Source organism: Astatotilapia calliptera, chromosome 20 (assembly GCF_964374335.1).
Source record: "Astatotilapia calliptera chromosome 20, fAstCal68.1, whole genome shotgun sequence".
NCBI lineage: Eukaryota > Metazoa > Chordata > Actinopteri > Cichliformes > Cichlidae > Astatotilapia > Astatotilapia calliptera.
This window is the reverse complement of record NC_137441.1, coordinates 31,346,173-31,370,640: the sequence shown is the minus strand read 5'-3', so window position 1 is coordinate 31,370,640 and position 24,468 is coordinate 31,346,173. Positions and strand designations below refer to the sequence as shown.

The following is a 24,468-nucleotide window of genomic DNA, read 5'->3' as shown; positions in this document are numbered from 1 at the left end:
ACAAGAGCTGAATTTCATTAATGAACATCAGATGACTTTGGGATTATTAGCTGCCCTGTGTATGTGTGTTAGAATGAGCGTGTGTATGAGTCTATGCCTGCCCTCCTCTGTGACTAATGTATCATATGCGGCGGCAGGGTCGTCTATAAATAACAGCATGATGTTCACTTACTAAGAGGGAGGGGTGACTCGTGTCTTGCAGATGGATGAACGGGTGGACGATGTGTGTGTGTGTTTTCTTCTAAATCTCCTCGCCTGCATAGTCTAAGCGGTCAGTTAAGTTTTTGGTTTTTTTTTTCTTGAGCAAATCGTGTGCAACTCAATATTTGGCCCACACACTCGCAGAGCGCCTGAGGCTACGGTACACAGCAGTTGCACGCTACCCAGGCTTGTGCAGTGCCGTGGCTGATCTGTGTTTACCACATGCAGGATAGGTTGGGGTCTTAGTTCATACAACCTTGGGAAACAATAACAACACAGCTGTACTGCTGAGTGAGTGGGCATGCTTTGGCAGACCAATGTCAGATTATATCTGAAAAATAGCAGGATGGAGTTGGGGTGCTAGGTTGGCAACTGAGGCAGGTTTTCTCAGTCCTAAAGGGAAAAGATGACTATACAGAGAGGTTAATTATAAGTGCTTGCTGTCAAAACAGTTGGAGGTGTGTCAGCATTAGGAAGAGTCAAAAAACTGGCGATGGCTGATATCTTTGGAAAGACGTGCGTGTGGTGCAGCCCTAATGAAGTTATCATTAATGAGTAAAAAGATTGTGTAGAAAGTCAGATATTCCCACATTTATGGTTGGGAATCAAAATATGATATTGATCACTATACTGAAGTCACAGTTGTGAAAGATGCAGTCGCAAAACAGTTGACTCAGTTGACTTTAGAGCGATGATTTCATGTGTTCACTGTTAGTTTATTGATACTGGTTCAGATAAGCTGCTCACTTAATACTGCATATTCATGTACAAGAATAACAAGCTAATGCATGATGTGAAATGGGTCCAAACTATGCTTACATGTGCAGTGACAATAAAAAGAAAGGCAGTGTAATCCTTTAAGCCCTGTATCCGATGACTATTGAGAAACATGTTTATTCCCTGTCAGCTCTGCTCACTTACAAATGGGCTGCACCGGATTCGTCGTGAGGCTTTTCTATATAGAAAGCTTCCGCAATCAGTCTGTCTCCTGTTCAGTTTCTGGGGTATACTTTACATTTTGAAAGTAATGTTGTTGTCTTGCAATACTTCTAATATATAAGCAGCAGTTTTCACAGCCACGCTGTGGCACTGCAAAGGAAAGAAGGAAGCAAGAAGAATTACAATTATGAAGGCAGAGCATAGATTTTGGATACAGATACAAAAAAGTATGTATTGCATAGTTAGTCACACAGCATGTAGGACATTTCCACATGTGGCAGTCAGCCTTGGGCTAAAGCTCATTCTTAGCCTAAAGGATAGGCAGGAAGGAGCCTATGATTGCATTCAGAGCCCCCCGCTTAATGCTATACAGAATAATATGTCAAATCTTAACTGAGTTACTCTGAACACTCCTATCATAATAATATCCGAGTCGACTCAATGGATATCAAAATGTGTTATGATAATGTTAGAGCACATTTGAAGGGATGAATATGTTCCTCTTTAACTTCAGCCTGAAACATTAGAGCAGGGCTTCAAAAAACGCCTTTGTCTGCCGGACGAATACCTCGCTGTGATAATGTGAAAAAAAAGCCCTGTTTGCACAACTATTATTGTTTTCTCCACACAACTGCTCCTTTGTCAAACTAATGATTTCCTTCCCTTTGTCCACAAGTCCTGTGCAGGATTTGCATGCAGAAAGTTAGAAAGAGAAAAAGCTGCAGTGTTTCGATTTAGTCCTTTTTCACCGGATTACAGAAATTTGTTGCGAGTTTGTTCAGCAATGAACGCATTCCCAGAAACTCAGACAATATCTCCTGAAAACAGCTGTGTTGAGAGACTCTGATTTTCCATGTGCTTATGTGTCCTAGCGTGCTCCCCCACCCCCTCGCCTTTCTCTGCGAATGGTACAGTCCATTTAAAAAGGCGCTTGTCATCTCTCAATGCTCTGTGTCCTTTCAACAGTCAGCTGCGGGGAGCACATTTCACAGGGGCAGTGCTGGCGCTCTAATGCACACACAGACACACTCATGCTGTTACCGAACTCTCAGAGACACACACACAGGCATGCTTGCACACTGACACACTCTCACCACACACACACAGCCTCTGAAACGTACACTCCTTCCAGCAAACACACATTTCCCCTGAGCCGGACGCCTCTCTTTAAGGGAAAGGACTAACTGCTCTGAGGATTTAACTTGGCTTTCTCATAAAACAAAAAGGGAAAAGGAGCAATCAGAACAGGGGAAAAAAAAGGAGGAATTTATTTGGGGGCACCTTCCTTCCCAGGAAATGGTCAACTTGTCAGTATGACACCTTGTCTGGATTCCCCTCTCTTCCTCAGGCAAAAATCCTGAAAATGATGGATGACAACAAGCAGCTTGCCCAGCGCATCGATGGGGCCATTCAGTCAGCCAGCCAGGAGGTGACCAACCTGCGGTCAGAGCTGAGCGCCACCAGCCGCAGACTGGCCGAGCTGGGAGCGACGGACTCTTCTGCCAGCGTGCTTGAGACCCTGCAGCACAACCACAATGGTAAGAGAGCCACGCTGGGAGTGAAGTGACGGTGTCTTCTTGTTCTTTTTGCCGAGAAGCTGTGAACATGTGGAGAAGGATGAGTGCGCTCTCATTCAGCTGTGTGTGAGTGTAGTCTTGCAGTGTGCGGCTTATCATGGAGGACATCCAAGAGTGAAAAAAGCCTCCACTCATACCTCTGCTCATGGGAATAAGTGCATTTCAGAGTCAGCGAGAGAGCGGATGAATTGAACAAAAGAGGGGTTTATGTTGACTTGTGTCCACTTTCAGTTCTCCCTTAAAATCCCCTCTCATGTTGAATAATTAACCCCCTTAACCTTTAAGAGGAGAGGGGGGCGGGGGTAGTGCTGCACTTCAGTAAGGACAGAGTGGGTAAAGTTACAGCCTCTTTTTACTCTCAGGCACTCTGTGTGCTAGTTCAGTCGGCTCTCCCCTAACCGGGCAATGGATCTGCGTCTCTTGAGGAGGAAGGGAAAGGGGGCTGGTTTTAGGGTTGCCGTTGGTTACTGTTACTGAGAGCTGTTTGAATGGCTGCCCAGTGTATAGAGAAAGCTGCCTTCTGTTTGTGTGTGTGTGTGTGTGTTGCAGCTGCTTTATTTGCCCTTTTCCAAGTTTTATCTACTCAGTTTGACATATAGATAGGAAACAGATGGGAGTTTTTGTTTCTGTGCACATGCATAAGCATGGCTGACTGCATAAGCACGCGTGGCTAAATGTGTGCCCATGGGCTGCCGTGTCCCTTTAACTTCTGGCACACGCACATTCTCACACTCTTGCTCTTTCCGTAGCAGTCAGCTGGTACAGTGAGCGGTCTGATAGGATGCGTGCCATCCGGGCTTTGGCAGCACTCTACTATGAAACCACATCTCTCGCAGACACTTGTGAAATCAAGCTCAGTAATAGACCTGCTGTACTGCACTCTTAGATTAAAACACTGTTGGTGAACTTTCCTTTAGCAAAGACAGTGAGTCATTTGGTCCTCAGTTGACCTCTGTGGTGCTTTTTAATAGGGGAAAATTTGAACACAGGCTGTCGTATACAGCTGGTCAGGAACTGTTTGGTCATGTGTCAGCTTTGTTTTCAGTGGACTGACACTGTAGCCTTTCTGTTTCTTTGTCAGTGTGTATGTGCCTTGCGTTATCCCTTTAACCCTGATGCATGCTCACATTCCTGCTGGTTTCCATAGCAGTGTGTGTACCAGCGTGAGAGACAACAAGCACTCCTCTGGGAGGGTTTGAGCACTGATGTCATTGTCCTTTGGTTGCTGCTTCTCAGCTCAGCTGAAATGATGACTGAGTGATGTGCACGAATCACGTTCATCTGTGTGAATTGTTACGAACTTGACAGGTCGTAACATGAATATTCTTTAAACGTCCTAAAGACTGCAGAAAAACACTGTTGGTTTGCTCATTCTTACGACATTCCCAATGCTTCTGAAATGATACACCACGAGACGCTGAGCCCTATCTGTGGATCTTTTAGAAGATGTATTTTGTCAGACACAATTATCTGCAAATGCAGTGCTAAGTGGTTCTGAGTGCCCCCGATTTTCAACATCAAAAATGACATGCACACATGTCCTTTTGATACTGAAGATTATGGTTGCCAGTTCCTGCTTTTGTTTGCCCAGTGCATCTTCCCACTGTCATTGTGTTGCTGTCAATAAGTCTATTCTTTTTTTTTTTTCACACCCACCTCTTGCTGTCTGTTCTCTCAACCCCCTTTTTCTCCTTGTAGCTGTTCTTTACAGGCTCAGGGTGTATAATAGAAACAGCTAGGGATAGGAGGATTAGGTAATTTATCACCAGTGGCTGTGTTGAGAAGGGAGGTGTGTGGTAAGGGTCGCCGGTTCATTGCACAGCCGGCAGAGTAAGAGTCCTGAGGGAAGCTGTGTTGGGGGTGCTATCTGGCACTTCAGATCCAGCAGCACTAACCTTGCTAGTAGGCTAGCTTACCTTAATTGCATTCCTGCTTCCTGGGGGGGCTTACATTTGCATGTTTCATTCTTCCTGGCAAGTGCAAAGTTATAAGGAATTGGATGTACTTGATCATCTTCTAGTAGTTTTCCTCAGAGAATTACAAGCTCACAACTGTTTAGAAAACACAGAAAAAGACCACAAGATTTGACCTCACTGTCTTCCTCAAATGATCTTCCCTAACATGTTATCTGTCCTCTGAGCTCACACTTATCCTCCTCGTGGTCCCCGAAAGCACCGCATTTAACTCTGAAGGATGTTAAGCATCCATGAAACTGACCCCAAAGCTTCTGCCTGTGTGTGGCATGAGTTGGCATCATTTTATCTTTGTATATGGGAGAAAATGTCGCTATGGAAAGTTTGGGTGAGTGAAAAGCCCATTCATATTATGCTCATATTGCCCTATTTCTGTACGATGACCTTTGGATAGACGTATTTTTGAGATGTCTTTTATTTTACTTTTTTTCATAGTGGTCAAGAGACTTTTTATTTTCCACATACACTTTTGTCAAGGTGCATACATGTGGAAAAAATCATTCCATCTTCTTACTCTAGTCTCTGTGCTACACATATAACCGCACACTGGATCCGTTGGGGTTACTTTGATTATATGCGGCACAATTAGCACAGGTAAAGTAATTACTCAAAGTGCTGGCACATTAAACTGGTTCTTATTCTTATTTACTTTCACTAGCAGAGTCTTTCATACATGGTGGGATATCACCAAGATCCCCAGAGTTTACTGACAGTTGCTGACACTAATAAAAGCGCATTGTGGATCAACATTGGATATTTATCGTCACTAATTATATCTCAACCATCGCTGGTTGGATGTTTAGTTATGAATCATTCAAAGGTCAGTCATATTGTACTTAATGACTCATACAATCGGGGTAGTTGAGAGAGAGAGAGCCAAATATTCGTGAGCTTTTTTGCCAACACACAAAAGTCATGCTTTTCTCTCTGAAACTCATCAAAAACCTTTACATGATGTCGCAATCATTTCAGTTAATCACAGATTTTATCCACTCGATAATTGAAAACACAAAAAAAATGTTTATCATTCAGGAAGGCTTATCCAGGATATCAAGAATGAGTAGAGGCTATTATATCATTTAGCATGGAGCATTTGCTGTCTCTGTACATCATGAACGCACAGACAAACTCTGCATGTTAAAAAGCTACTGAGAACTCTCGTGTTCTTTAAATCTGTTCATGAAAAAGCCTCCTTGGCCACTGACATTAAACAGGATTAATAATATCAAGAAGGTATTTGCTTAAAAAGCAGTTACTCCTTTGGAGATGGAAGAGAAGAGCAACCTTGATGTAACAAGACTACTCATTCTGTTAAAGCTATTAGCTAGTACTCGAATTGGAATGAAATAGGTGCCGGTGCTATATAACAGCAACTTCACAGGTATTGGTTTAACTTATGTTTAACCTTACAATAATTACACCTTAAAGCAAGCTGGGGGATATCTGCACTCTCAAGCTGATGTGTTCTTGCGACGCCGCCTGCATTCATCAGTACAACATTGTGTGCGATTGAGCTTTCCTGTACCAGCAATGTGGAAGGACCAGTTGGCAACTTCCAAATCTCACTGAGAGTAACAGAGAGTCCTATGTTTTACTTGCTGTGAAACAAAAATGTATGCCCCATCTGTTCCTAACACTTCCCTAGTATCATCTTTCAGGCTTACTAAGGTAACGTGGCATTTCAGCAAAATTACTTTGGTCTGTGATTGCAATTTTTACACGTGAGTGCAGATCTCTTTCTGCTCAGTGGGGCTCCCGCCATTCTGCGTGCAGCGTTACCAATCAGTTGTCAGTATTGGAGAGACACTGCTTCCACAGTAAATGCTTCATTACCATCAAGAAGAGCAGCTTGGACATTTGTATTCGTCTGGTGTACAGCGAGTACTTGTTCTTAAGTTAACACAAGTGATGCCCTCATGTTTCCTGGTTTGCATATATATATACACAGAACAGGGAGAAGATGTCTTCTGTTTTACAACTAGTTACTTTAACATACAAGTGCTTAGTGTACTTATTTTAAATTAGTACCCTCAGAACTGGGTGTAATGATTCTAGTGATTTTCTTTTTAACCTTTTAGTAAAATTGAGGGATATATCAAAAATTAAGAATTGTAAGCAAAGCTGAAGGTTGCATTGAATGTTTGGTCACTGCCATTCCCGTCTCAAGCCCCAGTGAAGAGAACCTTTCCACTGTTCTCTTATTTTGTTGTTAAGTTGAGATGCTGTCAAAATCTCTGCAGAGTCATTCAAGTGTAGAATGTCCTCACATAGATTACAGGTTTTTCCATGAATTTGATTTCCTGCTGTATTTTGTCTTTGCAGGCAGTGTCTGGGAAAAGTTGACATTTTGCAACATGCCATTACCTTCGTACCCTTTCACACTCACTTTTATTGATTTGACGAAGAGCTATTGGTGTGAAGCTGCTGTCACTCAAATGAGCATTTGGTGTAGGGTCCCCGCTCCGTGACTGAAAAACAAAAAAACGAAATAAGCTATAGGAAAGCAATAGCATGGTAATACATGGGGATTAAAGTGGTGTTTGTCAGATTGGGCGTAGCTGTGCAGCGTGGGGAAATCACTTAGAAATAAGCGAGTGAAATAATAACGTGTGGATTTTTCTTTGAGTACAGACTGTGATCAGTGGACCTGTGGTGCTTCTCCCATTTTCACTGCTCTTTGTGGATTTAGCCAAATAAATTCAGGAGATGTTATGCAGGCTGATTTCCAACCATTCAATGTTATTAGTGTAGTGTCAAATGTAGAATTCAGTGAATTAATCCACTCAGCATCATAAACTGATGTTTATAGTTGTGCACTGTGTGTCCAACACAGTGCACAACTGTACACTCATGTAACCTCAGAATAACACAAAGTTAGTGTGCTTCATTTTATTTTGTAAGACATTTCACAAAAATACTATATGTACAAGCACACAAAGAATAAACTAAAAAAAACACACATTAACCTTGCTATCAGCTTTAATTACTCGTTAACTGAAGGTAATGTTAACGCCATTTCAGGTTATTCCGGCCCAATTTAACCCTCCAGTTTAATACACTCATAAAATACTGCAGTTGCCTCAGACTGTGAAAATGGCACCAAATCTCATTAGTGTTTTTTCTTTCTTTTGTCGATGGAGATGGCTTTTGAATCCCTCTCTGTCTACGGCGATGAGAAACTTAATGACTTGTGTGAGGAAAAATGATAGCCCTCCTCAGGTTTCATGTTTATGGCACGTTTTATAGTCATTTATTTGACAAAGTTACCCAACAGATGGTTACTCATCAGAGCATTTCTCAAAAGTGCCACAAAAATTGGATCCGCCACAGTTGCCTTTGGCATTTAGCTCCTCTTGTGTCATCAAATGCGGTAACTTTCATAATGAATCCCATGTTTATAAGGAATCGCCACCAAATGAAGGTATTTATTTCAAATCAAATGACCCAGGCTTATTCTATGATGATACTGAAACATGAATGTGTTTGAAGGTACTTTCGTAAATAGGATGTTAAAGATAGGTGATGATTGTCTGTAGCCATATGTTTAGAGGTCATTCATTAACATACGAGTGTAGTCATCAAGCCGTCGTTTTAGCAGAGAAGTTGTTAGGCCCAACACCTGGGACTGGGCCAGAAAGGGGGGTGGGTTTGAGGACTTGGCGTGGTCTAAAAAAATCACATTTTGAACATACACTAATGTTTGTTCTGGGCAAACCTTTGGTCCCAGTATACTTGTAGGCTACGTTATAATGTACCGTGCCCTGAACATTTTTACAGACCGAGCACAAGCCATATGGCATTCCCTAATGTCAGAAACCTTCCCCAGCAGGATAGTTTGCCCCAACACATTGGATAGAGTAGGGCATCAACCCAAAGAGCACAACATCCCAGATCCCAAACTGACTGAAGCTGAGACAAGCCTGATCTGCATAGACCCCGCCCCAGAAATCACAGGACCCATACAATCTGGCAGCGTAAGGGAGATCTATATAATATTAGCCAGGATGCTGTAATGATGTGTTTGGGTGTGATATGCTGTTAGTATGTCAAGTTTGAGCTCGCCGGAGAGTGGCTGTGCATCGTCAGCACTTCCACATATAGATACACAGACTCACACACAGGTCTCTTTGACCTTGTCACAAATCATTGTGACAGAAGAAGTGTTTTCCAGATAGTTATGAGCTACCAACACACCTCGAGACACTAGCAGTGATTCGTTCTGACACTAAAAAACATACAAATTAAACCCACATCCCGAAATTAAACTATCCTCCGCTACTATTTACTCTTCGCTTGAACAGACAGTCCACTGCCCTTCGTTTCATTTTGGTAGGTCAGGTCTACAATATATATTTGATGTTTTAGGTTGGTCACGTTGTAGTATGCATTAATGAGTTGGAGCAGCTCTCTGGAATGTAAATTTATGTTGCCCTTTGTCCTCCAGCTTGCCTTTGCTGGAAAGTAATGCTAACAGTACTCTCGCACACAGCGGCAGATGGCTCGAGCAAGTGTCCTCAGAAATCGGTGACTTTGCACATATTCAGATGCCACGAAGTGCAAATTCTGAGCTCTGTCTTGCAGAACTGTGGAGGTAGAGGGTGAGAAAGAGCAAAAGTACAAAGAATTTGTAACTTTTCCCATATTTACGAGAGGATTTGGAATATTCTTTTGCTCTATGAGGTAGACAGGCCAGCGTAATAAATGGTGCACCACGTGAGTAGACTACTGTGAACAATGATTAAAACTCTCATTAATGTGATAAAAAGCTTCATTAGTGGGCGATCGTGGGTGGTGGACATCATTGTTTTTATACTGCAACTGTGGCCTTTCTTTTTAATGTGCGTCATGGGAGCTCAGATATTTCAGAACAAACTTGTTCCTCCTGATAATGTGGGTGAGAATCTTTGGTAACGGCGTCGTTTTCACTGATCCAGTGATCATAAAGGAAATAAAATGGGAAATTAGAGCAGCTGAATATAGGCTATAGTGAATTTACATTGGATGGGATGCTGATGTATAAAGTCTGCACAGTGGAAGCAGATACGTTTGCTCTGTAGCCCCAGAGAATGGCTACTAATAGGCTCAGATAGGAGATGAGGAAAGAGCCCCCCCAGTGGTATTCAAATGATGTGATATGACGGGAACTGGGGAAAGGGGAGGGGTCTGGTCTGCTGAGGGGCTGCCTAACATTTTGTCAGCAATTACTCACAATGAGGTGTGGCGAGGTGATGGGTTGCAGCGGCAGCAATGATATATATATATAATGACATTTTCACTGTTCATCTCACATTTCTTTGAAGCGGTAGTGGTACATGATTTGAGTTTCAGCTAATTTGGACCTACAATGCATGTAATCATAACAAAATGCTTGAGCAATATGTGGAGATGATCCGCAACTTGATGTCAACCCTTACTCCTCGGCAGTCTTCAAGTGTTGAGATAGTATTAAGTTTCCAAACAAGACGTTAATTGATCTGTTGAGATTAATATCATTTATTATTCCCACGGCACATCCAAACAAACTTTGGCAAGCATAAAGTGTTAATATATTGTACCACCTTATGATAGATAAATAATAATTTAGCAAGAGCTGGGCGTTTAATAATGACATGGTTATGTAAAACAGCGTTCATCTTCTTCAGGGTGTTCATTTTTCATCCGTGCAAGGGGATACATAAGTGTGTGCATCCGAAGCTGATAAGCTAAATTTGGTTGCAGGTATGACTGAATAGAATGACTGCAAATGCACTGCAGAGGCATTGCCTCGCCTCGGAGCATTTTCAGACATATGTACTGGTCTGGGTTCAGATTTTTCCTTGCACGTATCCCACTGCAACCGATTAAGAGCTGACAAATAGAGTAGGATCTCGGATCAGTGATTCTGTAAAGCCTCTGCTCATGTGTCAAACGGTTTCCAGCAGCACAGAAGGACTAGTCAAGGGAGCTGTTTCAAAGTGTTTGTGAGGCATTGCCTTGAAATTGCTATATTACTCTTGGAAAAGCGCACAGGATGTTATGTTCTTGGCCAAAGCCGTTGACGTTTAATGTTTACAGACAAGGATCGGTGGGAGTGCAGAGGTATTCTTTCACAGTTGACACTAAGGTAGTTATTTGAGTATTAAATACTCCCATCCACCTCCCACATTTTGTACTTAGCACACTGTTTGGAATGGAGCCCCTAAATCTTGCTGGTGGTTTTGAGTCTAGAGCAGCTTATTATTAAGACATACCACCTAACCCTTTAGCTGTCTAATAGTAATTTTAGGGAAATATTTTTTCTTTCTTTGTCTATGATCACATTAGATGCATTATGAGTGTTGCTGGTGACAGCCAGAAGTCGGTGGGTGCAGACACATTATCAGTCTTATATGCTATGCAAACCTTCATAAATTGCAAGCTGTCAGAGTTGCAGCTTTTAGGCATGAAATTACAAAATCGAATCTAACAAGGGAGTTCATTTCCTGTATTGTTGTCCTGTCTCATATCTCCCTAAATTTCTTTTTTACATTTTCTACTTGGAAATCGTAAAAGGGTTCCCCAGTTTTTTAGTTTTCTTTTTTGTGTGTGTGGATGCAACCAAAAGAGGCAAAAAAAAAATCCTGTTAGCTTACCCGGGTTTTTTTGTTTGTTTTTTGCTTCTACATAGCAACAGCCAGCATAAACAGATAAAATGCTGTGTTTACGTTTGTTCTAGTCAGTTAATCAGGCCTGGCTTTTGTGAATCTGAGTGATCATCCAGCTTCCAATTGTCCATCTATCAGCACGCAGACTGTCCAGCCAGCTGGTGCCTGCTGGGTTGAAGAGGCAGACTGGGCAAGGCTAGATGTCACAGTGGTGGCAGGTGGGAGCCACCATCAGGTATCGTAATGCCCGCTGGCACAGGCGAGACTGTCTCGAAGCAGCATGACTTGGTAGAGAGAGAGGGGGAGAAAGAGGGAGGGGGAGGCATCTTGATCCATGCGTGTGCCAACCCTGACAAATTGGATAAAGCCTCCAGTGGACTGGCACAGTAGATGTAGAGGGCAGAGGGAGGGAGGGAGGGAAGAGGGTGTTGGTTAGCAGATGTGTGTGTCATCACAGGCCTGGCATCATGCTGAAGGGGAGGAAACATTATTTACACTAATGTACGTAAACAGACAGATACATGCAGATGCAGTGCAAAAGTTGACGTCTGTGTGCGTATGTGAGGACCTTCACTTTCATAGCAAGGCTAAAAATACTGCCTACGGTTCTGTTTTCACAGGTACACACACTGCCTGTCTAGGTGTACTTTTCATCCTCTACCTCATTAGTTTTTCACATGTCTTAACCAGATTTTTAAAATTTATTTTGCCTCTATTATTTATTTGAAAAGTCACTCGAATTTCAGTTCTTCTGGTGCATCTTCGTCTTCAGGCTTGTCTTTAAATTCTACGAATGCTGCATGTTCAATTATAATATAGTTGTTGTTCTACGTTCATTTGTCTATAGTAGTTCATATACATTGGTTAAAGTATGTGCATAAGTTACAATAATGACTCTATTTTTTTTATAACAAATTTCAATCAGTTATATTCAACCGTAAATTAAAGTTCATTTTCATACCTTTTCAAGCACAAAATAGGTGGCAAACTGTCAAAGAAAGTGCAGGTGTGCATTGAGTATTCTGTGCCAGCATGTCATACCTTAAGTTGATAGCTGAAGTTGCTCATTTACATTAAACTAAGGCAATTAGAGATTTCTCACAGTTGGTTTAAACTCTAAAAAGATGAAAATAGCTAAAAATGTTCATTCTGAGATGTAACCCCTTTTTGTCATCTTGCAATCCTTTTCAAGATTTTCTGTGAATGCAGATTAGCTCATTCAAATTTAATAATTGGCTGGACAGAAAATATAAAAGAAAAAAAAGGCTCTAACAAGCCATGTTAGGGGAACAGTGTTTTACTGGTTCCACTATCCTGTCGCTCACTGTGGTGCAGCTTTTGTTATGTAGTAAAGTAATGCAAAAAGTAATCTATTACACATAATACACAGAGCCCATTTCTTTAAAGTAATGCAGTAGGTTACTTAATTACTCCCAGGAGAAAGTATTTTGTTTGACTACTTGTTACATTTATTTTTTCGTTTCTCTATAAAATGACCTGAAACGTGTTTTCTCATCATCATTATAGTTAGCAAAAAGCAACAACGAAAAACTATGCAGCTACAAACACAGAAATCACAAATACAAAAACTCTACAAAAGTCAAACGTTACATCAGTCATCTCAGTGTCCAAGAAAAATGGATGAACATGATCAGTTGACACGTGACTTAAGCAACTCTTAAGTCACTCTTAAACCATTCACTGAAATATGGGAAAAGCTCACCTGCAAGGGGTCCACCTGCAGGATACCAGTACTAACTGCTGTAGTAAATGTTGCCTCTTGCACTAAAAATAATCTAAGCAAGCTACGCTTAATCTGGACATAAAAATAACTACTGTATCCAAGCAGTGTCCATCACTTTTATTTGCTTCTTAAAACAAGTTATGATGTAATTGGTGTTTTTTATAGTGGGTTTATTTCTGTTCCTGTTTCCTATATGTGTGGCTTGTCTAATTTATTTTTGTTCTGCTTCATTAAAAAAAGAGTTTTGCCTGTGCCCTGTTGTAAATATCTATTCTTGAAATGATTTATTAAAGCTACAAAATTTGTAGTACAAAGTGCGAGTGGATAAACTGCCAGTACTTTCTTCCAGTTGGCATTGTAGACTCTGACCCGTGCTCTTGTGGAGAAGCTCCACTTGGTGCTACTAGTGTTGCTGGTGGTGGACCACCTTTTTACTCTTGAGCCAGACAAACTTCCAAAAACTCACAAAAACTTCTAAAAACTACTTAGCTGAGCATCAAGCCCTAGAAACGTTGTTAGGACAACAAAAAATAATAACTCTTAAAAATTTCCTGCATGTTCTGGTTGTATCTTAGTAGCTGGATTTTATCTGAGACATGACAAATAGACAGGTACTGCCAGCTGCTGTGTCAGTCTAGAGGTAGTCATGATACTTCGTCTCTCTCGAGTGAAGAGGCTTTGTCTCGTAGCTCTCATCCAAACAAGGAGAGTTCACCCAGAGTTCAAAAGGAAGTTGAGAGGGAGAGCAAGATTTTTGCTTCCCCCCTGTGTCAGTCACTCCCCACCTTTTGAGTCTTAATCCTCTCAGAAGAGAAGTTGTTGGTTTGACAGCTGGTAGGTTGCAGATTCTTCCTATCAGCCACTTTTTTTGAAACACGTATGCTGTAAACAAGGATTTGTCATCTTAGGGAATATCAAGAGGAATCTTTGACTCAGTCAGCCTCAGGGAATGACGTTCTTACTTATTTATCCACTTATTTGCTTGTCAGAGATGCAGATTATAAGTAAAGCTCTCCAGTGCATCGGGGTAATTAAAACCCTTGTGGTGTAGTTTAGAACAAACTCTATCATTTAGAAGTGGTACAGGGCTGACCAAGCACCACTTATTTTGAGGGGGATTCGGAGAAGAAAAGGTCTAGGGGTGGATATCAGAGATTGACATATGATTTTGTTCCATATTATAAGTGGGGTAAAATACTGCATAGGTTTTGAGTATCACTGAAAAAGTTTCAGCATTTTTACATCTGAAAAAATGCTTGCCTATGAGTCAGGTGAGCAGAAGCACCGCTGTCGGGAGTTTGACAAACAGTTTTCCAATGCACTGTCAGAAAAAAACATGCTAGCTTTAATAGAAAGAGTTGCAAAGCCTAGAAGGATGTGATTCAGATGGGCTGGAAAAACTGGTACTTCCTATCCCAATAAAATATTTTCTAAAAGTTCTTTTGGGACTTGAGTGTATTTAAGTCTGTGGGTCTTGCTTATGATAAGGCTAATATGGATCTGGTGGCTGGAAGCCCTTCTGCAAGGTTCATTGGTGCTTGCATGAATGCCTGCATGGATGAACACATGCACGCGCACAGACACACGTGCAGCATTTGTGGGTTCTACTCTGTGCAGTGAGTGATCTGTCTGTTGGGATATTCTGTGGTCGTTAGCTGATGTGCCTGGCTGTGTAGATGGAATTGATTTCTGGTTCAGACCATAAAGTACAATGCTACAGCTTTTCACTGTCAGAATCTACAAGGCTATTACCTTGAAAGGAAGTTGATGCTGCTGTTGAACAGATTCATGGATAATGCAGTTGTTATAGAAAAAAAAGACAATTCCACAGTCACCTACTGGGCTATGGTGCTATCACTGTGTTAATTCAGTCTTTGCCACATTAAATTTTTCTTTCTTACTTTTTTGCTGATGTTAAACATTAATATTCATACAAAAAGGTCTGTAAAGGTTTGGTCCAAAATATTTCTGTATTTGTTTGGTTTGTTTCTCCCCCCGTGTCCATAAATGTTAATAACAGTAAATATAAGTCAGTATAAGAGATTAGTTTGCATGCTTTGGATGACTGAAGTATTAAAAAAGCAGTCATTACAAAATTTCTTCATTGTCTTCTCCATGTCTTCATTTATCGGCTATCACAAAAGCCAGTAACATTGTATCAACAAATAGCTAATATTGGCCGATATATCAGTCGGTATATTGGTATTCCTTCTATATTGGCAGGCACTAATAAGCTTTGAATCAAAACTGGAACACATTTTTCTGCCAGTCAGGGTTTTTTTTGTAGTTTAAAAGAGACTGAGACACTTAGGCTACGTTCACGCTGCAGGGGAAAGCGCATCAAATCCGACTTTTTTGACCCTATGCTACCCATATACGATCATGGTATGACAGTGTGAACGGCACAAATCCGATATTTTCAAATCCGACCTGGGTCACTTTCGTATGTGGTACTGAATCCGATACATATCTGATGTTTTAGAAAGCGACTGCTGTTTGAATGGTCATGTCGCATTAAATCTGTCTTTTACGCCACTGACATAAGACAGATGCCAATTATCAGCGCCCGAGAAGACATCACGAACCCTTCCTGGCCATCCAGTGTAGATGTCAGTAAAACTGTTGGGAAGACAGCGTTGGAGAAACGTAAACATTTTTGTACTGTATTATCTGCAGATTCTGACAGAAATCTGCAACTATCCTTTGAAGCATCAATCCTCCCTAAAACAGCAATAAGGATAATTATTAGGCCATATGTAAATAACAAAATAACAAAATAACTTAAAGCAAAATTGGTAAACGTAAAGTCCGAAACAAGTCAAACAATACTGTTTGGTCTGGATCTAAACAGAGCGGGTTGTGTGTGACGTCTTATTTTGCGCATGCGGGCCACTTTGAGGGTTCACACTAGAGCGCGTTTGCTGTCACATTTTATTTGTAGTGTGAACAAGCAGACAAAAAAAATTGGATTTGATCAAAAAATCAGAATTGAGCATTAAGACCTGCAGTGTGAACATAGCCTTCATTTCTGCCTTTTTATGTTTTAGAAATAACTACAACCAGACATAATAACTTACTTATCATTATCAATAAGCACTGGCGTCAGACTATTTTTGCCTATAGTTAAATGTTGTGTCATGCACTGACGGTATCACATATTGCAACAGATTTGAAACTATCAACTCATGGAGGTCAGTGTAGCACAAATGTGCAGCTTTTAGTGCATGGAGATACTTGAATTTTTACCCTGAAAATGATGTGTTTATTTTAGCTTGTGAGTTGTGAATTGCTGTAAAGAAGTCCTTGGCTGCTAACTGCCAGTGTACTTATAATTACTGTACTATAAAAACCCAATGTCATAATAAAGACTTGACTCTACTCTACCAGACAGTGTCATATTAAAGATATGTGCTTGTAGCTGTGTTTGGATATCTGTCAGTACATCTTGTTATTGTAAGAATATCCTAGAGATTGATGCTTGCATGCATTTGTATCCAAAGCAATAAGCTGCTTATATTAGATTTTAAATCCTTCAAATCACCAAACAGGATCCTGGCTTTCATTCCAGAGTCCATAATCGGACCCTTCATGCAAAGTTTATTTGGATTCTCTGATGGATTGCCAAGAACTCGTAACCTTTTAAAGTCTGATAATTCTGCAGCTTGTAATGTGATCAGTGTTTTCTCTTTGCATAGCTTACTTGAGAGGATAAATAAACAGCTTTTATTGGTGGATAAAATGGCTTGTGAGGAAGAATAAAGTCTCACCTTATAGAAGATTGATCTTTGTCGATGGTGATGTGCCAGGCTGTGCAATGACTGTCTCCGTCCACAACATTGACGTACAGCAGGCTTAGTGCTTAGATATTGCTCTGCTGCTTGGGGGTGTCAGAGCTGTGCTTCCAGGCTTATGCACTACACAGTCCAAGCCTAAGTGTATCAGTGCTTCATTGTTTGTAGGCCTCATAGAGTTCTTGCTTGTTAGTGTATTTTACGGTAGCCTTTATGAACCACAATTTCACATTTTTAGTTTATTCACAGAGAAAAATTAAACAACCAATATCCCCAAATACTATTGTCCTATTGTCATTGTAATATTGAACAATGTTATCGTACATTGCACGTTTTTCTCTTATCGCACAGGCCTGATTAAAGTCATGTCAAGGTGTTGGACACATGTTGCTGTAGATTTGTTTTGTTGCACTTCACTTATTTGCTGATGTGCCATATGGTGTATTACACAGAGCCATCTGCTCAGTTGTCCTCATAAACTGTTTGGAAAAGGGCTGGTGCTTTCACAAAACACTTGCAGGTGATTGGATGAGCCATCGATAACAGCCCATTTCTGTCTGACTTTATGCAGTCAGATCAATGAACCATAGAACAATCTTCCAAGCTTCCAAGCAGTCAGTGTAGTTAGTCAAGTATTGTTAACATGTAGTCTTGCTATTTCTTTTTGAAGATAAGCCACTCAGAGGTAATCACTTTTTTTTGTAAAAGTTGAAGACTGGAAAAATTTTTTTTATCTCTACATCATAATTCTGGGAATCTTGCATGAATCCAGCTGTTTTGCAAGGACGTGTCTTTTAAGACTGCATATCAATTCTTAGTGTCTGTCTTATGAACGAAAATATGTCCCAGTGTTGATTTGGTCTTGCTTACTTTTGCTTACACTTACCTATTCAGGTGCTTCCAGCCTGGCCTTCACTGACCAGTTCAGAGATACTGAAAGATAAATATGCACTTTTAATAACAAAGGGCCCATCATTATCAAAGAGAAAACTGACTTGTGATTATGCAGTGGAAACACTTCCATTTTCCTTGTGGTCCTTAACCATTGTTATTCATGCTCTTCCTCTCGTACCATGTTGTGTGAAGTATTTGGTACAGCTTCAGTTTGATGCTGCTTCTGATTTTCTTTCCATTCCACTGTTTAACGATTTATATTCTGAAATACAGAAATATTAATGCAAATATATAATTCAAGCCATAAGTATCTGGACTACAGTCTGTGTGACATGTTGGTCCATGTTGAAAGATACTGAACCCCGGATTGCCTCAGAGGCTTCAATCGGTGTACGTGATTATTAAAGCCTTATACGATTCTCTGTGGGAATGAGTAAAATGTGGCACTCAGTCGTGTAAGGGCACTTTGAGTGATCAATAGGACCAGAAAAGCTCCCTATAAATAATAGTCTCTTAACATTAGTGGCACCTTGTTGCTGGCTCCCTAAAGTCTGCGAGGCTGTAGGGGGCTTTGCTTTACTGCCACAGATCAGAGCATTGCTTGAGGATTAAGTGTTTGCCTCCAGTCTAGCAGTACAGCTATCATAGCCACACGATTACGCTATCAAAGCTCATGCACATGCCTCAGCACAAGTCTGCGCAGCACCCAGATGTTATCAGCTTCATAAAATGCAGAGCTCTCAATCATGTAGAGGAGCCCATTTGTGCCTTCTATAGGTGTGCGTGATGGTTGCACCTTTGTGGATCCTCCCTGATTGTGTCAGGGTACATTAGGGCACCGAGAGATGTATTGTGAGTTTTCTCTGCTCATTAGGATTCCGCAGTGCCCACTGACTGAGGCTGAAATGAGAAGAAGTGATGAGAGGGAGAGGCAGTGAAGGGCTAGAAATAGATCAAAACTAAACTGGAGTAGAGAGTACTGGTGGGCACGAGGAGGGAAGGAATGTTGGCCCCTGTAAGTCAGTTGGCCCCGGACATGCTAAATGGAGCTGTCTGACTGGATTTCAGATAGAGAGGCACCCAGCAGAAAGACGGCAACGGTAAACGAGCTAGCTAGCTAGCTAGCTAGCTAATAATGGGGCGCATTTAGGAATGCTGATAAGACTAAGAAGGGGTTGTGATTGGAAAGGATGAAGATTATAAGAACCCTCAAGCTTTCCTCTGCTCTCTATTTTCTTTCACTTCATCTCTTTCCTCCCTGTTATCTCCCTTCAGTTTTGCTATTCTGATTAGTAGCTAGATAAGAGGCTCATGACTCTTATATTTTCTGCTCCATTAGTCTAACTCGCTTCGTGCAAAAGGTCTGCGGCAGTGGCCAAGTGCCTTTCTGTCATCTCTCTCTCTCTTTCTTTTTTCTATTATAAAGCCTTTCATTCTAGATCTTTATTCAGTGATTCACATTTTTAAATATTGCAGCCTACAGTTTGTAAAGAAATAAGAAATAAGTGTGAGTGAGGTCATCAGCAGATGACTTCCCAAAGCATGCTCTCTTATGTTGCAATTATGTATTTAAAAAAAATGGTTTAAACTGATGTGAGAAGGGCGCATACAATATCCAAATAAGATAATTACAACTTTTTAAAAAATGTGACCTCGAGTTCAGCGAGTCCAGTGCCCCACTCGATCCCTCTGCTGTCCCTTTCTCTCCTTACAGGCCATTAGCACTGCACCGGCTGTTCTGAAGCTGCGCGGATGGATGACATTTAAGAAACGTCGCCTTTAGTCATTCCTCTTCTTCGTTCTCCTTGTCCGTTAACCTTTCTGTCTCCCTACCTTCATCCCTCTACATTTTCATTTCTCACTTCTCCTCCTCATTTGCTGTTCCTCCTCCCTCCCATCCTTCTGTAAATTGCAGTTTCACTCGGGCAGTGCTTTGTTTCCCATCTTTTATTTCCCATCTCTGTTCTTCTTCTGTCTCTGTTTGTCTTTCACTCGCTTGTGCATTTCTGTGACTCCATAAGTGGAAAAGGAAGCAAACAGAGCGAAGCAGTGAGGTAGAACCCTCTACCTCATCTGGTAATGAGCCTGGAAAGTTCCCAGTCAAAAGTACACCGTCTCCATGGAGACTGAGGTAAAGTTGCTGGCACTGCCTTCGCCCAGTGTCTTTGAAGAGCCTGGCTAGAGTAAACAATACCAAGGTCAACAATCCCAGGGGTCTGTTTGACCATCTGCAACCACAAAGACTCAGCAGTCTTTGAGGATGTTGTGGGTGCTTGTTGTTTTGCCGGCTTTTTCGTCCAGGTCCTTTTCATTAAGCTCGCCGGACCACCCTCATATCACTTCCCACCCATCTCACTTTGTTTTACTTTAGCTTTAAGCCTCTAACTTGTCATTTTAGTGTTTTATTTCTTGCTTTGTCCCAGGGTGAACTTACATAACCTCTTTTTATTTCCAGGCCACAGATGAACAGCTCCATATAGCCATAGCTCACCATATTTAATGCAAAATTGCTTGTGTGTTCCTTAAGGGGATGCAGATTTAAAATTCGTGTTTGGTTATATTATTTAAGACTTTGTTGTTGTTTTTTTTAGCGCTGTGCCCTCTTTGTGATGCCTGTTCTCTGCCACTTCACCCCTTCTCACCTCCCCCAGGGGCCACCGCCATTTATTGTTCGATTTAATTATTAATGTTCTTAATTCTAGACGAGGGAACAAAGCTGCTATGACATTATTTGTGCCTTTGAGCACTGAGTCCTTGGCTCTCTTGTGCAGTTGCTGCTTCAGAGTCACAAGTCATTACTAGTTGCCTAATTACATATTGAGGCACCTTCCCACACACACAAAGCATAGGCGGGTGGTTTTGTCACATTTCGTTGTCAAGTCTGTCTTTCTTGCACTGTGAGATTACTGTAAACTGTAGGTCACATTTGGTACTGGTGTGTGTGTGAAGCTGTGTCTTGGAAATATCACAAAATGGAGGTCTTTGTGGCTTAGTTGCAAGCAGCGAATTTCCTCTACGACTAAACTAGGGAACTAAAGAAAAATAAGTAAACCAACGTTAAGCCTACCCAGTATTATTGTATAAGACAGTGTCTTTGAAATGAAAAGAAACCTTGACTGTAAAGACATACATATCTAAATTAATCCACATTAATGTCACAATTTTGAATCTGATACAATGTACAAAACTTTAGAGGGCCCAGTTTAAAAGCATTTACAAACTAAACCAGAGCATAAGGTAAAGAGCGAGGGGAGTTGAGCAAAGTAGTCAACATTTGTGTCATAATATCTTCTCTATGCTAACTGAGTGAAGGAACGTTTGTTGTACAAACCTCTGCTTTCCTTTCACCAGCTAAGCATATGGGTCGAACTATGATTTTATTTTAAATGTATCCATTTATATTTAAATGTGTCCATCCATGCATCCATCCATCTGTTCATTTTATTAACTGCTTATGAAACTCACTGGAGCTTATCCCAGCTGTCAAAGGGTGAGACGCTGGGTACACAGGTCAACAGTGTGTCACAGGACTAACAGAGAGTGACGGCAGCACTCATTTTGAATTTCAAGATATTTACCTACAAAACCATTAAAAATAAATATTGTGGTAGATATAATGGAAGCACTTTCTGTTTACACTAGGTCTTTGGCAATTAAACGATACAACAAATGAAGAAATAAAATGAGTATTAGTAGTAGTATTTTAGATCAGCAGGATATTTTAATACTGCTACATCACTATTCTTTTACCCCTATCAAAACTAACTGATTTTAAAGCTCACTGCTAGTCTGTGAGACCTAAAAGTATTTTTATGATTAACCTTTTGGCAGCTCACTATGACCTTTGACTGCTTCAGCTGCTGATTAGTTCAAAGTGTGTTAATGATGAAGCCTAATTTGAGAGCGAGAGCGAGAGAGTCAGTGTCTCTGCGTGAGAGTTTGAAGACCCTGAGCATTTCAGAAAACACTTTTGGAAGGATTCCACAGAGACATATGGCACTACAGCAAACTGCCCTGTGATGGGAGAGAGCCCTAAATTTTGTCAAGTGGCCTCAGCTGTGTCATTAGTCCCTGCGTTTCGGGAGATTGAATAACAAATCACTGGATGATGGTAGGGACAAATGTTTGCTAAACATAAGAAGATCACTAAGGAATTTCTGGCTGGACAAAAAACAACAGCAAGTGTTGACTGAAACACTCAAAGAAATTTGGATAGACTTGAACTAGGGCTACTGTTTTATAGAATAATTAACCAATGCTAGGACTCTTGGGCACTTTGGGTCAGCTGTTTCTCTTTTGCAAGAAAGGCGGAGCTCATTAACAAAAGATCACAGTACCAATAGTCTTGGATAGGCTGCTGAGAGCTGCTGCAGGATCTGACAAACTTGACCTTGCACCTGCCATCATAGAGTTTTAGAAATATCCAACTGGTTTGAGGAGGACCTTAATCTTTCTGTGGTGAACCTAAACGTCTGTGTTAATTAGATTCTCCAGCAACACTGATCATAAGCACACTTTTAAATCAAGTGAAGCTTGATAAGAAATATGGACAATACCAGAATAACCAGGAAAAAACTCAATATTCAAGACCATTTTCCCTACCACCGAGCTAACTTATTATGAAGTGTTGTTTTCTTTCTTTCTTTTTTTTTTTTTAGAAAGATTAGAATAATACAAACAAAAACATCAATGACAATATATATGTTTTTACATCATTGAAGCCATGCAAAACAAATTAGTTACATAACTGTAAATTAAATGTGAGAGATTTAAGTTTAAAATTTTCTACAAAATTTACAAAATTAAAAACAAAAAAGACAACAGTATTCTTTAAGTGTTTTTGAGTTAGTGTTGTACTTCTGGTGACTTAGCGCTATGTTTGGTTGCTAGACGGCAATGTGAACTTAACACTTACATGACGCTTTTTAGACACAAGAAATAGTATGATACTTTTAACACTGTCTATTAATGTTACAGGTTGGCAGGACTCGTGATGTTTGCTAACAAATTATAAAACATTGCAAAACAAGTTATTTTTGTTGCTGTTAGCCATAGCTGCTAGCTTAACAGATTGCTAATGTGGCTGCTGGGTAGTTGCTAATAGATAAACGGCTAAAGTTAATGTGTGAGCAGACTAGGTAACACATACCATAACTGTTTTGTACTTCTATAAAATGTTTTTGAAACTGGAGCTTTACTGACCTCTCTAATTTTCTCAGAGTGTTATTCAGCGTCGTGAACAATAGAACTAGCGAGTGCAGGGGTCTATGTGTATGGTTGTGTGTTAGCTGGAGAAGGCAAAAACAGCACTGTTAGTAGTGATAATGTTGCAATTGAGTATCTAATCCAGGGATATCCTGGTATTTGGTGTCCAGATTTAAAATGCCATTAAAAGTATTAGTAATGGACACAGAAAAAAGCAGCACCAGCACAAATGTTATCAAACCTCAGTAAAAAAAAAAAGAAGCATGAGAAGAATAGGCAAAGATCCAAGTGTCAGAAGCTTGTTAACACTTACTGAAAGGGCTCCAGCATGGGCAAGAGGATATTGTTGATATACCTTTTAAGATGAGGAGGTTTGGATATTTTTTAGTTGCACTGTATACGCTGGAAGCATACAGTTGAATACATTTTAAAGAAAACTACCTACTGTGCAAGTCTGCAGTAAACTTTTAAACCACAGTTAGCTCACTTATAATAGATGAGGCTTTATGTTTTGAAGCCTATAGATAACATTAGTATGATTACTGGGCTGCCGATCAAACAGTAAATATCAGCTGTGGAGAAATATTCATCTATAAGCCTATACTCCATGAATTTGACTTCATCTTAATTCATCCCAGTGAAATCCATAAAAAAAACTCTTTACAGGAAAAGAAAGTTTTTATACATTTAAGACTTTGTTACATTGCATTTTTACAGGTGCTAAGAAATAGACTTTATAATATAATTTTTTTCCTACGGTATCATGCTTTGCCAACTAGATGTAAGAGTAGTCTGTTTAGATCAGACAGAATGGTAAGATTAATGCTTGTTTTTCCTTCTCCTAACCTTTATGCTACGGCCAATTTTAGACCCATATTACAGACTGAATAACATACAGTTATGTATTTTTCACAAGCTGTGTAACCACAGCATTTAGCAGAATCTTTGCAGTTACCTGACATTTTGCCCTCCGATGCCATGTTTATGTATAAATTGTACAGCCAGCCTGTCAGAATGTCCGATGCTATCCCAGATGCCACAGAGCATGTATCTAGACCTTAATTGGGGCTGAGGGTGAACCCACTGCAGATGGTATTTGCACTGTGTGATGAAGAGGATTTTCTGGGTTTACTGCAATCTGCAGTGCAGCTAATGGTGGAGAGGAGAGATGAGGAGAAAGGAAATTGGAAAAGAGAAATAGGGGAGATGGAAGGCGGAGAGAGCTGACAAAGAAAGTTACAAACATTCAGCGAAAAGACTGAAGCCAGGGATGTACAGAGAATTGGAAGGACTGTGAAAGACAGAAATATATTACATAAATCATAAACACAGAAAGAGCATATAAACCCCTTTTTTCTTTTTCCTAGTGATTGGTCATTATTTTCTAGCACTTCTGTCCTACCTGTATGACATAAAGATACCCTTTTTTCACTCTATCTGATGAATTTAAGCTAATTTAAGCTTAATCTAAGATGAAGCAGACCACACACTTCCTATGCATCCTATTTACATGCTGGACAC

At 40.5% G+C, this 24,468-nt stretch overlaps 1 protein-coding gene across 5 annotated transcripts in view; it reads left to right on the top strand.

The window, feature by feature from the left end:
- Window positions 1-24,468, top strand: part of kazna (kazrin, periplakin interacting protein a) — a 187,244-nt gene that overhangs the window by 56,741 nt on the left and 106,035 nt on the right. For all 5 annotated transcript variants that reach the window (XM_080295669.1, XM_026153316.2, XM_080295670.1 and 2 more), the window contains exon 3: window positions 2,489-2,678. In XM_080295669.1, coding sequence (XP_080151795.1) covers window positions 2,489-2,678 — 190 coding nt within the window. The remainder of the gene's footprint in view (window positions 1-2,488; window positions 2,679-24,468) is intronic.